Source organism: Gymnoscopelus braueri (assembly GCF_963280865.1).
Source record: "Gymnoscopelus braueri genome assembly, chromosome: 9".
Classification (NCBI taxonomy): domain Eukaryota; kingdom Metazoa; phylum Chordata; class Actinopteri; order Myctophiformes; family Myctophidae; genus Gymnoscopelus; species Gymnoscopelus braueri.
This window is the reverse complement of record NC_137610.1, coordinates 48,637,600-48,653,314: the sequence shown is the minus strand read 5'-3', so window position 1 is coordinate 48,653,314 and position 15,715 is coordinate 48,637,600. Positions and strand designations below refer to the sequence as shown.

The 15,715-nt window shown below is 38.4% G+C and overlaps 1 protein-coding gene across 1 annotated transcript; it reads left to right on the top strand.

The window, feature by feature from the left end:
- The first annotated feature begins 363 nt into the window (after positions 1-363).
- Positions 364-12,463, top strand: LOC308091981 (sialoadhesin-like). The gene is made up of 11 exons (XM_080437756.1): positions 364-502; positions 2,101-2,136; positions 3,604-3,876; positions 5,206-5,508; positions 6,854-7,081; positions 7,450-7,692; positions 8,060-8,215; positions 8,662-8,878; positions 9,116-9,160; positions 10,094-10,143; positions 11,409-12,463. Exons 1-8 carry the CDS (start codon positions 472-474, stop codon positions 8,679-8,681), a joined length of 1,290 nt encoding a protein of 429 aa, XP_080293882.1. The 5' UTR covers positions 364-471; the 3' UTR covers positions 8,682-8,878; positions 9,116-9,160; positions 10,094-10,143; positions 11,409-12,463.
- The last annotated feature ends 3,252 nt before the right edge of the window (positions 12,464-15,715 follow it).

The following is a 15,715-nucleotide window of genomic DNA, read 5'->3' as shown; positions in this document are numbered from 1 at the left end:
AGCTATCCACAGAGGCTGATGATGACTCTCTGTCTGTCTGTCTGTCTGTCTGTCTGTCTGTCTGTCTGTCTGTCTGTCTGTCTGTCTGTCTGTCTGTCTGTCTGTCTGTCTGTCTGTCTGTCTGTGAACAAGCTAACTGTCTTTCTGTAGGTGTGTCTGTGAACAAGATAACTGAATAAAGTGTGGATTTACAAACAAACAAAAAATGGATGAAACGACAGATCTGGATTTACTAAAGAAGAAGTTGGTGAACACACACACACACACACACACACACACACACACACACACACACACACACACACACACACACACACACACACACACACACACACACACACACACACACACACACAAACGACACGCCATCTCCCTCTTATTTCCCTCTCTCACATCAGATCTATAAAGTTAGTGTGAACAGGAAGTATAAACGTATTTCAGTCGTTCATCACAGCAGAGAGCAGAGAGCAGATGGCTCATATCTTGCCCTGCGTTCTCCTCTGTGAGTATATCACTATTACTAGAAATAATGAACTACGGTAGTATTTTAACCATTACAATGAAAGAAAACGGTGTCTCTAAAAAGCTGCACTATGTACGTAACTTTCCTCTTCTACCCCGGGTTTGAACCTAGTTTCCAGCTTAAGTGCTGAAATGTTTACCATTGAGCTAATAGAGCCTGCCTGCTTGCTCAGGGGTTACATTTAATTTTGACCTTCAGATCAGAATTGGTGTCAGATCCTGTTTGAGACTTGACCTTTGACACGATCTAAATGAATGTCTCAATAGAAGAGCAGGGAGACAAAAAAAGTTATATTATATTAACATACTCTGATTGGACAAAATTACATTTTAGTCATTAAAAAAGGCTACATAGTGCGGCTTTAATGTTTTTTTTCTTTTTTATGTTCTCAACCAATTGTAGATTTATCAATTCAAAAATAGTGATGATATAACTATACAGTACAGAGACAGCTAGTGTGTGCTCCTATATTATACTGCCTGTTATTAATTCATTAATTACATGTATTTATTTATTTAGGGTGGCAGGTTATATTTAAGCGCTAATTTTCTTCATCCTGGGCTTTTTTTTAATTAACTATAATTAATATAATTTATTAACAACAGTCAAATGAGGCGTGGCTTCTGAATTGTGTGTAGTTGCACGTTTTGTATTGGGATGATGACCGAAGATTGGCTATATTTGTGTGAAGTGTTGAATGGGGTTTTTACAGGTGGAAGCATGTCTGGAAAAGGCTACTAATGAAGCCTAATTTATATTCCGCCGTAAGATGGTGTTGCTTGCCGAAAAGATGTGACCTGTCAGGTCCTGTCACATGCAGGGCTATAAGGCCTCTCACAGGGAGGTCAGGCCCTGTCACATCAGGCTCCTCTCACAGCACTTTGTGACGGGTGTCAGAGTACTGGTCATTGTTTCTATATGGTACTGGGCATTGTTTCTATTTGGTACTGGGCATTGTGTCTATATGGTACTGGTCATTGTGTCTCCACATCATTGTCAGTATCATGTCAGTGTCATGGTCTGTATCCGTAGCCTATCATGTGACATGATACTGACATGATACTGATCATGATACTGACAATGTCAGTATCATGGTGACAGGATCACATCAGGTCCCTCTCACAGTGTGACAGGGTTAACCCCAAACCCCCAGAACCGAGGGAGCAGTGAAGCGCATTGGACATGCTGGCCTTTCATAGGTACTGCAGCTTATTACGGCCGGGGCCAGACACATGAACGAGCGAAACCGGTTTCGACCAATGGGCTCGACTCACGAGCTTGCGCACAGTGTTGCGCAAAACGTGTCACAGAGGCCCCAAATAGGCCCGCCCATCACATTTCCCAACCCGAAAGAAGGGGTGAAAAGGGATGGGCGGGGATTTCCGGTGTCCTCACTATTATTTTTTATCGGTTACGCCAATTGACGTGTTGCTTCTACTGTAAAATTCTACTGAAAGTCAAGCATGAGGTCAAATTAACTTGTGTTTGAAACTGATTTAATTCAACGTGACAACAATGAATCATAAATAAAGATATGTATGCATAGCTTGATAATATTCTTATAAAATGTTTTTCAGTGTTGAGTAGCTTCATCTCCAATGGACACAGTCAAGGTGAAGATTCATTTAATATCTATTCTCTTTATTCACTCAAGAGTCATATTTGTCACACATTTCATCCTCTCAATTATTGTCTCCGCCGAGATTATGTTTTGCACCCTGTCCGTCCGTGTGTGTGTCCATACGTCCGTCCGTGTGTCCGTCTGTCTGTGCGCAGCTAATCTCCGGCACTATTGGCCCGAATTTTTTTAATTGTCCTGTTATAGCGCCACCAGGAGGCCGATTTTTGCAACAAAAAAAATGTATATTACTCCTACAGATTTTGTCCAAACATCACGCAAATCGGTAGACAGTATCTCTATAGTCATGTGATCAACACGGATCTGTCCGATTTTCCATATTCCATCCTGATTGGCTAGGATTGGCTTCCAAAGTTTGCAGGATTGGTTAGTTTTTAACAAAATGGCTCAATTCATGAACGCAGTGTGCGATTTCCGTGCAATTTTGCACGCACATTCCCACTGGGCTGAGGGAGAAATGCCACTTGAAAATGTTCAAATCAGCCTCATGGTGGCGCTATAACAGACCGATTCACGTTTTTACCTATAACTATACCGATCTGCGTGAAACTTTGCAAGCACACTCCCTAAAGGCCAAGGAAAAACCTTTGCCCTGCATTTTCACGTCTGCCTTTTAGAGCGTCACCAGGAGGCTGAGTTTTGTAAACAAATGTTTTGCTATCCTTCAGATTCTGTCCAAAAATCAAGCAAATCGGTACACAGTATCTCTATAGTCATGTGATCAAGACTGACATATTCCATCCTAATTGGCTAACATTGGCTTCCAAAGTTTGCAGGATAGGTCCGTTTTGAAATAGATGCCTCAAATCACGAATGAAGGCATACGTGGAATTTTGCACGCACATTCCCACTAGGCCGAGGAAGAAATGGCACCCTTTTCACATTGGCCTGTTATAGCGCCACCAGCAGGTCCGATTTAGCACAACACTTTTTTGGAACAAAATGCCTCAAATCATGAATGCAGTGTCCGATTGCAATGAAAGGCCTAGGAAGAAATAACACCCTTTTCACATTGGCCTATTATAGCTCCACCAGGAGGCCACAATAACTTACCTGGCCAGGCGGAGACCTGTGCTCCGAGGAGCACCTTTTGTAGTTACATAATTCTGTCAGTTTACTATTATGCAGGGTCATGTTTTGTGCATCTTGTAATTGAGTGTGGTCTTTTGCTGCCACCTTGTGGCTTTAACATGCAATTGCGTATGTCTGTCACCTTGATAAGTGATACTGCCTATGCCTAGCCCACTGCAACTTGTAGTCTAGTATCCTGAAGTCTCCGTGTAAGGATGTGTGTTGAAGTCATCTTTCCTGTCTGAATAATGTTCAGTTCCTCAGTACATGTACTCAACTTGCTTGTTACTGTGAATTAGTGACAGACAGGCTGTTTCTATTGCATTTGGTTTGATTCTACGTATGTGTTGTGTTCTATGTGTTTGTGTAGAGGAGCCAGATGCTGTTCTGACCCTGGAACCCAAATGGTCCCAGTTATTTACTGGAGAGACAGTTACATTCACATGTGACATGAGAGAAGGAAAGAACACTGACTGGTGGTATAACATATACAAAGATGGTGTTGCTTTTGTCACAAACAGTGTTCGCAATAACTATACATTCCAAGTAGAGCCAGTTGACAGTGGTGAATTCCAGTGTACCAGTGAACATACAGAGAATTACCGGGTCAGCAAAAGTAATGAAGTCACTTTGATTGTATCAGGTAAGTCATATCATTATACCTTCTCATCACTGCCATTATGTTTAAGATCATTCATAGTGCTCATATACGAACGCTTTTAATTATGGTTCTCTGCCCATAAAAGAGTAAAGTATTTACAATTGGCTGTAAAAGGTGGTGAGAGTTATTAAAAAGCTACCTCATTTTGAAAATAATTTCTGATGAATGTGATGAAAATGAACATTCCATCACATTACTGAATAATTTCATTTTCTATTAATGTGATATTTCCTCAGCAGTTGCTGTTTATACATGTTCTATTCATTACATATTTTACATGTTAATTAAAAACACTACGACATGACTGCTGCATAGGTAGGTACAGTAGGGATGGTCAAGCTGTGAATTGCCAGCTGGTTTCCAGGGCGTAATTATCTACAGTACCAATTATTGTCAGTATCCATTTTTTATCAGTAACACTTTTCATTGCTGTGAATATTTATTTATAGACGATATTGTCTAAATGTGCATGGTAGAGCTATATCCCATGTCTCTCTGGTGATATCAGTGAAGTCACATTTTTTAAACTGTTGCGTAGGCCTACTTATAAAATATTAATAATCTGAACTAGCTATCCAATACGACCTTGCTCACCAAGTTTCAATTTGAGGAAAATGATGATGTAATATTCACATTTAAACGATCATTAATTGTTGATGACAAAGCAGAGCAGCCCCTGGCACACTATAGGGTGTAGTTCACTAGTACTGTCAGATTACTGTTAATTTTGATGTGTAGGCCTACCATTAGTTATCAATAGGTTTAAAACAGCGGGCCAAGATGCAACATTGTCAGTACATACTGAAAATGAGGAATCGTAGATTCTTTAGAATTTAGAATAATGTCCCATCATTATGAACTATTAACTGACCTTTACGAATCAGTTGATAATAATTACGCAACCAATTTACAAAATAATCTTTGTAAACATGAATTCATGATGAATAGTTGTGACTTTAGAATATTGTCTCAATAAGATCTATATGTTGACATGATCTTAACAAATATATTTTGTAACCATTAACTAAAGACTGTTACTCACTTTTGTGCTGGTTGGTTGTAGTGCTGTAGGTAAGGAGGGTGCTGGGTGGTTGTATTAGGTGGCTGAGAAGAGAGAAGGTGTTCTGGTGTTGCCTTTTCCAGGGATGCTGATGTTGGAATAGTACCATGAATACACTCAGCAAGTTTCTAGGCAATACGACCATTATATGTTGAGATACCAGACATCGCATGAAACATACATATCTTACAGCATGACATACCAGTACAGTAAACCATGTTTTTAATCCAGAGAAATGTGCTTTCCAACAGACAAACCTCAACCTGTTCTGAGTGTGTCTCCTCCATGGTTGAGTCCTGGAGCCTCAGTGACTCTGAGCTGTGATGTTAAAGAATCATCTGAAGGCTGGAGGTTATACTGGTACAGGGCTGTTCCTAAACCATCAGACAACTCCTACACTTATGAGCTCTTACCTGGTAGCCACCATGGGACTGTAGGAGGTTCCTACATCATTCATGGTCCTACAGGCACAGGAGGATATGTGTGTGAAGCAAGGAGAGGAGACCCAGTTTATTACACTAGATACAGCGAACCTCAGTTTGTCTGGTCTGGTGGTGAGTGTAACTCATATAATTCATAATTCTTCCTTGTTGTTTTCTAGACAACCTACATGACAGACATTGGCCCTCATTTATCAACGGAGCGTATAAACCGGCTTATATTTTTCCATATATTCGGCCGTACACCAACGTCGAAGTCACATTTATCAACGAATCCTACACAGCCAATCCTGGCGTACATCAGGTCGGAGCTTTGATAAATCTCACGTCTGAAAACGAGCGTCATTTAAATAACACGCCCTTAAATATTCTCAAAACACCCCGATTTTACGACATGAAGAAGAACCAGAATACGACCAAAGACATCAAAAGCCAATAAGAAAGAGTTTCCCCCGATCACCTCGCCACACACGCACACGCACACGCACACGCCCCTCTCTCTCTCTCTCTCACACACACACACACACACACACACACACACACACACACACACACACACACACACACACACACACGCCCGCCCAACTGTGTTTTTCATGTAATCCGTACCGTAGCGGTAAATCTTTGTCACGTAGGCTTGTAGCCTACATGAATGACATATTATGATACCAATCACATCGCCATGAATGGAATACGTTTGTATATTAATTTATTTAACCCATACCGAGCAGTGCGCGTTCGAGTTACACTAAAATAAAGCCGTCATGTAGGCTATTCCCATTTCCCTGTGAGACTCGGACCGTCAGACGGGCGCCGCATTAATGAGAGATAGCTTGGAGAGAACATTAATGAATGAAGGCTGGTGTGTGTTGGACCATGGGTTAAATGTCTGATCTCCCGGTGGCCATGAAAATATAACAGCAGCGCCGCTGCACCGGTCTAAACTCCCGAGCGCTCGTATATTTTGAAAATAGCAGATCTACAAGCTCACAACGCGTTGCGATGCGACGCTGGCTTGTGAGCTTGTATATCTGCTATTTTCAATGCAGCCAGATCTACAATATTATCTGAATGACTGTTAAAGCAAAAGCAGTTTGTTTAAATTACTTTATAAAATGTTATATTTTCACAGGGATTATTTATTAGTGTAGATATACATTTATGAGTGGATTATGTGTCCAGATGCCTGTCAGACAGTCAGACAATGCTGATCCGCAGGTCTAGGATGGAATAAACAGGTGCAGCCAACGTCAACAACTGGTCTCTACCAGACGTGAGATTTCAGCCTACGGTAGGAAGAATCCAACGTCAGGATATATTGATAAATGTCGAAAGGTGCGGTGATCTCACCGGACGACCATTATTTGGGCTGCACCGCGTTGATAAATGAGGGCCATTGAGTCTGTCCTACTTACTATTTCTCCTATTTTGTCATTGTAACATCTGTGTTGTGTTTTAGATGTCCATTCTTCAGTTTCCCTCACAGTGAGTTCTAACCGAACTCAGCACTTCTTATCTGAGTCTAATCCTCTCCCACTGAGCTGTGAGGGAATCTCTTCTGAATGGAACATAAAGAAGTGCCCTGGTCAATTAGTCAGATTACAATACGGTGACAGTGTCACCAGTGTATACTGGTGTGAGTCTGGACTGGGAGAGTACAGCAATGCTGTCAACATCACAATACATTGTAAGTCCAGTTAATTTATTCACTACCGAACAATACTCAGCCTGGTCACCAGAGAAAACGTTGTCACTGTACATTTTTGCTGCAAAGCGCAAACAACATTGAAACTGGACTTTTTAACCCAAAAATGTTGCATGTCCACATGCCTAGATGCAGAGCATATGGACTCAGTCCTAGATTTTTTAAATTCGTAACTAACCCTGGCCTAAACTAAACCTAAACCCAACCCTAAACCATGGCCGCAATACGGTGACATGACATGTGTCAGTGGTTTGCAGAAACGTACAGTGGAACGTTTCATCTCTCATCAAATGTATTTGTTCAGTGTGAATCCTAACATGTTTTTCTTTTACTTTATAAATGTTATACAGATGGTTCTGTCATCCTGGTGAGTCCTGTCCACCCTGTGACTGAGGGACATTCTGTCACTCTTCAATGCAAACACGCCAATCGCTCGTCTCTCTACAACGTGGACTTTTATAGAAATGAAGAACCGGTCCGAAGTAAAACCAATGGAGAGATGATCATACCTGCTGTATCTAAGTCTGATGAGGGCTTCTACAAGTGTATATATTCTGGAGGAGAGTCACCACAGAGCTGGATGACAGTGAGAGGTACGCATATTTACTTATTACTGTTCTGTGTCATAATCGTGTTACATCTAGTTCAAAATAACCACTATATATATTTATTTTTTTACTTGCTCAAACTCTGTCTTCAGACCAGAGAATGCCACTAACTCCTCCTTATTGAATTACTACCTTATTATCATTATTATTGTTATCAATTACCAAAAAAACAAAACAAAGAAAAACCTTTCAGGTTTTGTTTGTAAAAAGAACTGAAGAGAGACAAAACAGTGGTCTCCCAGGTTCATAACAGTTGTTGAATCGCCATTGTGTGAAGCATACTCTATAACCATAAGTGCTAAAATTAGCTGTTCTATTACTAATATATTCATTTAAATTTATATTTCCATAGCTGTCATAGTATCTCAAATTTCAATCACTGGATCTTCTCTGCCTGGCTCTGTGGAACCTGGTTCTCCATATGTAGTGGGAGTGATTGTAGGACTAGTTGTTGTGATTCTACTGACCATCCTTCTGCTCCTGCTGTGTCGATACAGAACATCTAAAGGTGAGAACCACTACATGGATTACATCTAGATGACATTCTCAGAATGACTCTCCTTAACCCATTAAGACCTGAGGCCGATTCTACAAATGCCTTCTAAATCCCTTTTTTTTCCCTGAATAACCTATGTTGCTATATATCGCTGCTGTCGGCAGTGGTGTGTTCTAGTTTTAAATATATATATATTCATATTTTTTTTGCATAATGTGCCTGTTGTTGTTGTTTGGGTGGGATTTAGTGCAATATGCGCACGCATATTTTAACTTAGGTTAATGTAAAAAGTTACAGTTTTGGACATATGAAGTTTCCACCCGACAGAGTCGATACATAGCTAAAATCTAAAATGACACAAAATGCTTTCCCGGTTGTAATGGGTTAAAATATACTGTGTACCATGGCATAGAAATATGAAAACTCAATGATTTATGTATTTTTAATTTATACTGTAGGTCCATGCTGTGGCAGGTAAGTACAATATTGATCTCTGTCTAGATGACAACATGACAGCAGTAGATTCCATCTGGTTTTCTAGTCCATGTATATTAAATTATTTATCTTTAAATTACAGACCTATTCAGTCTCAGGGAACCAATCAGGACTCAGCTGGAGACCAGAGGACCAATCAAAGTGGGGCTCCTGATGCTGTCTACTGCCCACTGCAGCACGGTCAGTCTGAACCAATTATGTTGATTCTGACAACTGGTTCTAATTTGAATCTAACCTCAAATTAACAATACATTTCCTATTTTTATTAAACAATGCATGTCCTTTTCATACTGAAATTGAAGTCCGTCATTTTGTTTTGTGTTCATTTTTCCTAAATAGTAGAATAATTGACTTAAGTGGAACCGTGACAATGAAATAAAATAAGCACCACATTAATGATGATTTGTTTACCTTTAGGCAACACAAGCGTCTATGAAGTAATCAATCATGACTCTGAAAATGGTACAGTATATACTTGTTCTAATCTAATCTAATCAAATGATTAAATCATTGTAATCTATGTGTTTGGTTTTATTGTGGAATATTAATGTTAGCTGTCATTTATTTTCAGGTTGAGATGTATCATTCGATTTGTTAGACATGTTTTAGCAAGTGTCAGCTAAGGGGCCAGCTTCTGAGTTGTAAATTAAGGCTATACAGGAAGAGACAGTTCATATGAATGGCCTATAGTCTCTCTGTTTCACCCTTGCTGGTGTCAGAAGTAATTAAGCTCCATTCAAGCGGATGGGTTTTTGCCAAACTTTACACTTGATTTTATTACCTTAATAAACATTGTCAAAAATACTCTATGCTTCCACTCGCTAGTTTAAAGTCTTCTTCCAATCACCATGATATACGTCTTGGTGAATTATGGTCCCATTTATATTTAGATTGATGATAAAGTAAGGTATGCTGTAGGAGGGGCGTGGCTACCTTGTGATGATTTGATTGACAAGCTACACAACCAATAACATTCATTCCCCACCCCCGCTCTGGTCCCAGCCAATAGCATTAATTTCCAAATGCATAGGATATAGAAATATGGCGGATTTGAAATCGTTGAAAAATAGGCTTCATTTACAGTCTGTAGAGTCTATGGGCGTAACATTGTCCATACGTTTTACTGTCTATGGTGTCAGCAAACCAGGTTCAAATCTGGGGTATATAAGGAAAGTTGCATCTAATTTGAATCTAAATTAATAACTTCAAATTAAAAATACATCTTCATTGAGTTCATTCATTAAACAATTAAATGTCCTTTTTGGAAATACATTAAAGTCTGTCAGTTTGTTTTGTGTTCATTATTCCTAATTAGTTGACTAATTACCTTAAGTGAAACCATATTTGAAATAACAAAAATAAACACTAAATGAATGAGTGTTTATTTACCTTTAGGCAACACAAGCATCTATGAAGTAATCAACCACTCAGACGACTATGAAATGGTAAGATCAAATCCAATTATTTCATTTGGTGTTATTGTGGAATATTAATGTGGAGGGTTCAGATGTCTCATTTGTTTTGTTAGAAAGCTGTGTCATTTTATTTGCCTCTTGTGGGTAGCGCCCCCAAAATGTGCCAAAATCCCCTGCAGTATTCTTCTGTTGGTATGCTCTTGTTTTGAACTTGCTGACTGCTGACAGTCATTGTGTGTGACTGTCTGGCACCAGTGGGGTAGTAGCACGGTTAGCGGTGTTGCTCATTCCACAAATGCAAAATGCTTACAAGTTGTACCTCGTTGTAAAGTTGACTAATAAGGCTTTCCAACAACATAAAATACAATACCAATTGGTATTATTGAAAAGGAGAATTAATCGACTGAAATATAGGCTTGTTTCCAAACTTTTTTTTCACAACGCGTCGCAATGCGACACGTTTTCAGCTTGTAGATCGGCTATTTCTGGCAAAGAGATTTGGTGTAGATTGGTCCAGTACAGCACAGAGCCAACTCAGGTCCAGAGTGTTGTCTAGAGGGTCTAGACCAGGGGTCTTCAACGTTTTTCAGGCCTAGGATCCCTTAACTGGGAGAGCCCCCCCCCCCACTACATGGTGGATTCATATTAAATGTGTGTTTAACGACATAAACCCTCAATACTTTGTAAACTTGACCTTTGGCACGGTACCTGCTCTGCTCCACCAAACCGCCAAAAATAGCAGATCTACAAGCTCACAGTGAACTATTTTCGGCCAAGCGGGTTCCCCCCAGACTAGGGAGGTGAGGGTTGAAGTGGTTAATGCAAAAAAAAAACTCTAGACAGTGGACAGTTTTTATGTAAGACACCACTGCTCTAGACTCTAGAGGGTCTAGAGTCTAGACCCTCTAGAGTCTAGACTCTAGAGGGTCTAGACTCTAAAGGCTCTAGACTCTAGAGGGTCTAGAGTCTAGACCCTCTAGAGTCTAGACTCTAGAGGGTCTAGACTCTAAAGGCTCTAGACTCTAGAGGGTCTAGACTCTAGAGGGTTTAAAGGGATATTTCACTTTCAAAAAAACTTTATAACTTTATCATCTACTCAAGCCTTTGTGAGCCCCCCAGACAGTTTTTAAGTTACTCGATTCAGTATTTAGATATTTGATATTCATTTTATCAGACACGCCCTTCCTATACAAACCCATTGTAACTTCAAACTCCATTTTAACCATGTTACATCCGTCCTTGGTTCTGGTGACTCGACCTCTTCGAGTTTCTGTAACTTTGTTTCATCTCCTTAGATACAGACATCTGGTCCTTAGACACAGACAACCCAACCCAACACAACACAACATGTGGATCAAATGGATCTTCAATAAATGCATCAGTGATGGAAGAAGTACTCAATTGTTTTAGTAAAAACTGTAAAAGTAAAAGTATCAATAATACCCTATTTTAGAAATAGTTACAAGTACAAGTCCGGTTTTCAAAATGTACTTAAGTAAATGGCATCAGAATATACTTAAAGTACCAAAGTAAAAGTACTCATTATGCAGAAGGTCCCATTTCACAAGTTTTCATCTGTATAAAATGTATAAAAATCCTTTGAAAATAGCCGATCTACAAGCTCACAAGTTGTGAGCTTGTAGATCTGCTTTTTTCAAATTGCCAAAGTATGTAATGTACATAGGTCTGAAGTGGTTTTGTAATAATATTCGAAATCTATAAAGGAACTGGTAATTAAAGTTTTCAAATAATTATAGTGGAAAATTTATTTTTGCCAACATTTGTCAAATTATTGAAAATGGAAAGTACTCCGGTAAAGTAAAAATACGCAAAATGTTTTACTTAAGTAAAGTACTTACAGTAAATGTACTTAGTTAATTTACACCACTGGTAAATGCAGGGTAAGATGTATATATGTGACCATAGAAATGGTTCTTCACCAGTAAATGCGGGGTATACATATGTACACAACCATACAAATGCAATAATTATGTTCAAGCTTGTACGCACGCACAGTCGCACACGTATATGAAGTCACAGTTTGGACTAGAATGTATTGTTGAAATGTAAATGAATTTATCTTAGATGTGATGTGAAAACAACCTGTGCTTATATAGAAAATGTTCACTCCTTAATTTTCACTTGCCAAAGTCGACTAGCACATTACTGTAACTTGTATATTATAGAAAGGATTAATTTTCTTGACAATTGTAGTTTTAAATCATTTATATTACATAACACATTTTATATTACATATTATTTCATTACGGTACAATTATTTTGTAGGTGTTAAAACGTCAATATATTTTAAGCTTAAATAGATAAATAACGTGTTTTTTAACCTATTCTAATTGCATTTTTGTGTAAAATAATTATGTTTTTGCTGAAGTATTTTCTTTTGGATTTTCAACTTGTACATTTTGACCTGCTGTCTAAAAGCTGCGTTCTTTCATCTCAAACAAATAATGTCATGCTTTTGTTCTTTCTAATGTTTTTATTTTTCAATAAAGTGTTTTATGCTTGGCCTACATGTTTTAAATTAATACATTTTATTCTCTTTACTCAGTTTGTTCATAAAACCTTATAAAAGGTTATATAATCCTTGTATGAATGATCTTAGAATCTGAAAAGGTGCATCTGCTTGTAATTGCAGTTCTGTTGAAAAAAGTTTGTTCTTACACTGATGTTTCTCTCTCTTTCCACATCTCTTAGGCCACACAAGAACAGTGTCAGTTTACTTTTGACAGTCTACACTACAGCAGTGTTTCCCAATGTTGCTGTAACACTTAACTTGTATACGATACGATACACTGAAATTTTCTTTGTGTCCATGACGTCACCGTTCAAGATACAGACAGGACATACACATTACATTACACAAGGTACATTACAGGACACACATCACAGAAGCAGACAGAAACAAGAACAATAGAACATATCCTCTTGGTTTACCGATTCTGGTTTAAAAGCAGAACAGACTGGTGTACAAAAGAGTTCTTTAGCCTGTTTTTCTTATATTTTGGGACTCTAAACCGCCTCATGGAGGGCAACAGTTGATATTCATCATTTAAAACATGTAAGGGGTCAGAGGAGATGCTCTTCGCCAGTCTAAGCATGCTATTGATCTGGGCTTCTTTAAAGGAACGTAACACAACCTCAACTGGCCTACCAACAATTTTAGCGCAGATCTTAATTTGGCTATACAGTTTGTTCTTATATACCATTGATAGGCTGTTAAACCAGGCCGTGCTACAGTACAACATCACAGTATGAACAACAGACGTATAGAAAAGAGACAAGATCTGACTGCTAGCACCAAACGATCTAAGTCGGCGTAGGGAGTACATACGAGTTAAATATGGCATTGTTGAGATGATGAACCATATTTTTTTCCAGAGCTTTCATGATAACAGATGTGAGTGCTATTGGTCTATAATCATTGTGTTCTTTAGGGTTTGGATTTTTTGGCAGTGGTTTTATGTGAGCAGTCAACCAAGCCTGTGGTATGGTATGTGGATTGTCAACAATGTGCTGAAAACTCTTAATTTGGCCAGTATCTTATAATGGATCAGTGCAGCTCTAATTGGGCTGAAACCTTGCCCAAATTAGGAGTCATACATCATAGATATGACATTGATGACTACTGATGATACAGGCTGGCCAAGAATTGACCATAATGATCCCATGTTTAAAAATGGTTCCAATTATTCTATGGACAGCAAAAAATATATATATTTGTTTTGCCTTATTTTGAAAAGGAATACACAATGGAAGTAAACATAAAATAACATTCCCTTATTTTGTTTTGGCATTTTTCACCCTCTCTACCCACCATCTCTATAACCTGTACATTTCAACAAAAACTGTTGCAATAGGCCACGCAGTTGCTCAGTATTGATTGATTTCACATTTACAAAGGATGGTTTTAAAAGTTGTTAACAGTCCTTGTTATGCCCCCATCTCGGGGTCTGAGAACACAACATGAATGAAGAGACTGAGAAGGATTTAACTGCCAAGAAAATGTGCAATTTTGTGCTATCTTTAATATCAAATACGTCCATGAGTCAGAAGACCGTTCTGTCAGAAGACCGTTTCCTGTTTCATGTGTTTGACAAAGTGATGAGCAGTGGTGTAAAGTATCTACGTACATTTACTCAAGTACTGTACTGAAGGACAAAGTTTGAGGTATTTTTACTTTACTGGAGCATTTTCAATTTTCTGCACTTTTACTTCTACTCCACTACTGTACATCTCAGAGGCAAATATTGCACTTTCACTCCACTACAATTATTTGAAAACTTTAGTTACTAGTTACTTGACAGATATAAATTATTATATTAGAAAACATACATTAAGCCCTATTTTTACCTAGGATATTTGAAAATAGCCCATCTACAAGCTCACAACGCGTCGCATCGCGACGCGTTGTGAGCTTGTAGATTGGCTATTTTCAAACATTTTATTACTTTTACTTTTGATACTTTAAGTATATTTTGATGCCAATACTTTTGTACTTTTACTCAAGTACCATTTTGAACACAGGCCTTTTACTTGTAACTATATTGTGGTATTGTTACTTTTACTTAAATAAAATATGTGAGTACTTCTTCCACCACAATATATATTTACCTCCATGAGTCAGAAGACAGTTTCCTGTTTCATGTGTTTGACAACGTGATGAGATCACAGCACTGTGGTTCTACAGAGATGTATGTCTTCCTGTCATTCAGTGTTGTCACTCTTCAGCTCTTATGGTTATTAGTATTTATACTGCATTGTCCCCTCTGGTGTGCATGTTCAACTTTCAAGACTGTTACTGTTCTATCTTATATACAGTGCACAGTACAGTGCAATTTTACACAAGAGTAATGAAGTAAAAATGTGGTTTTGGTTCCTCGTCATTGTATAGCATCAATAATACAACATAAGAAAGATGTAACAAATATACAAAATATAGCAGCAATAGTGACAAGAAAAACAAACAAAACATTTTTTGCAAAAATAAAAAAGTATGCATACGAATTGCATACTTTGAGGTGCTTGAAGCTGCAGTGTGCATGGTTCATACTTCTAAATGTCATCCGTGCATGCTCTGTATTAGGCCTACAGTATATTTAGTAGTAGTGCACAGAGCATGCATGAACAGTACATGCACACCCACACCAATGTATGCACGCACACAGAAACTCATACATGCATAAACACAAACTAGTGTCAAAAGGAAACATGACCACTGAGTGATGTGTGCTTGTGGTTTCGAAACACAGCAGGCTGTTTCCTTTGTGGACAGTGAGGACTTTAATACAGCCTGTAGTCCTCAATGTAGATTGTAGGTTATTATAATAGACTGTGTTCACTCATAATGCTGTTTAATGTCTTTAAAACATTATAGAACGAGTCAACAGATGATGACTGGGTTTGCTGGATGTCAACATATCACACTGGACATCAAATATTTTTTTGAACACTAACACTTATCAACCATGAGGTCTTTAATATTTATTAAATAATAGTTTTACCATAACATGAATCATAAGGTCTTTGACATCAACTTATTGTCCTTGGAATATTAGAGACACTGATTTCACTCCCTTGTCATTTT

Excerpts from the sequence above, each read along its gene's own strand:
- LOC308091981 (XM_080437756.1), top strand. The coding sequence starts at position 472 with ATGGCTCATATCTTGCCCTGCGTTCTCCTCT. Across the intron at positions 3,877-5,205 it reads AGTCACTTTGATTGTATCAG|ACAAACCTCAACCTGTTCTG; the intron begins GTAAGTCATATC and ends GCTTTCCAACAG. Across the intron at positions 8,216-8,661 it reads TCGATACAGAACATCTAAAG|GTCCATGCTGTGGCAGGTAA; the intron begins GTGAGAACCACT and ends TTTATACTGTAG.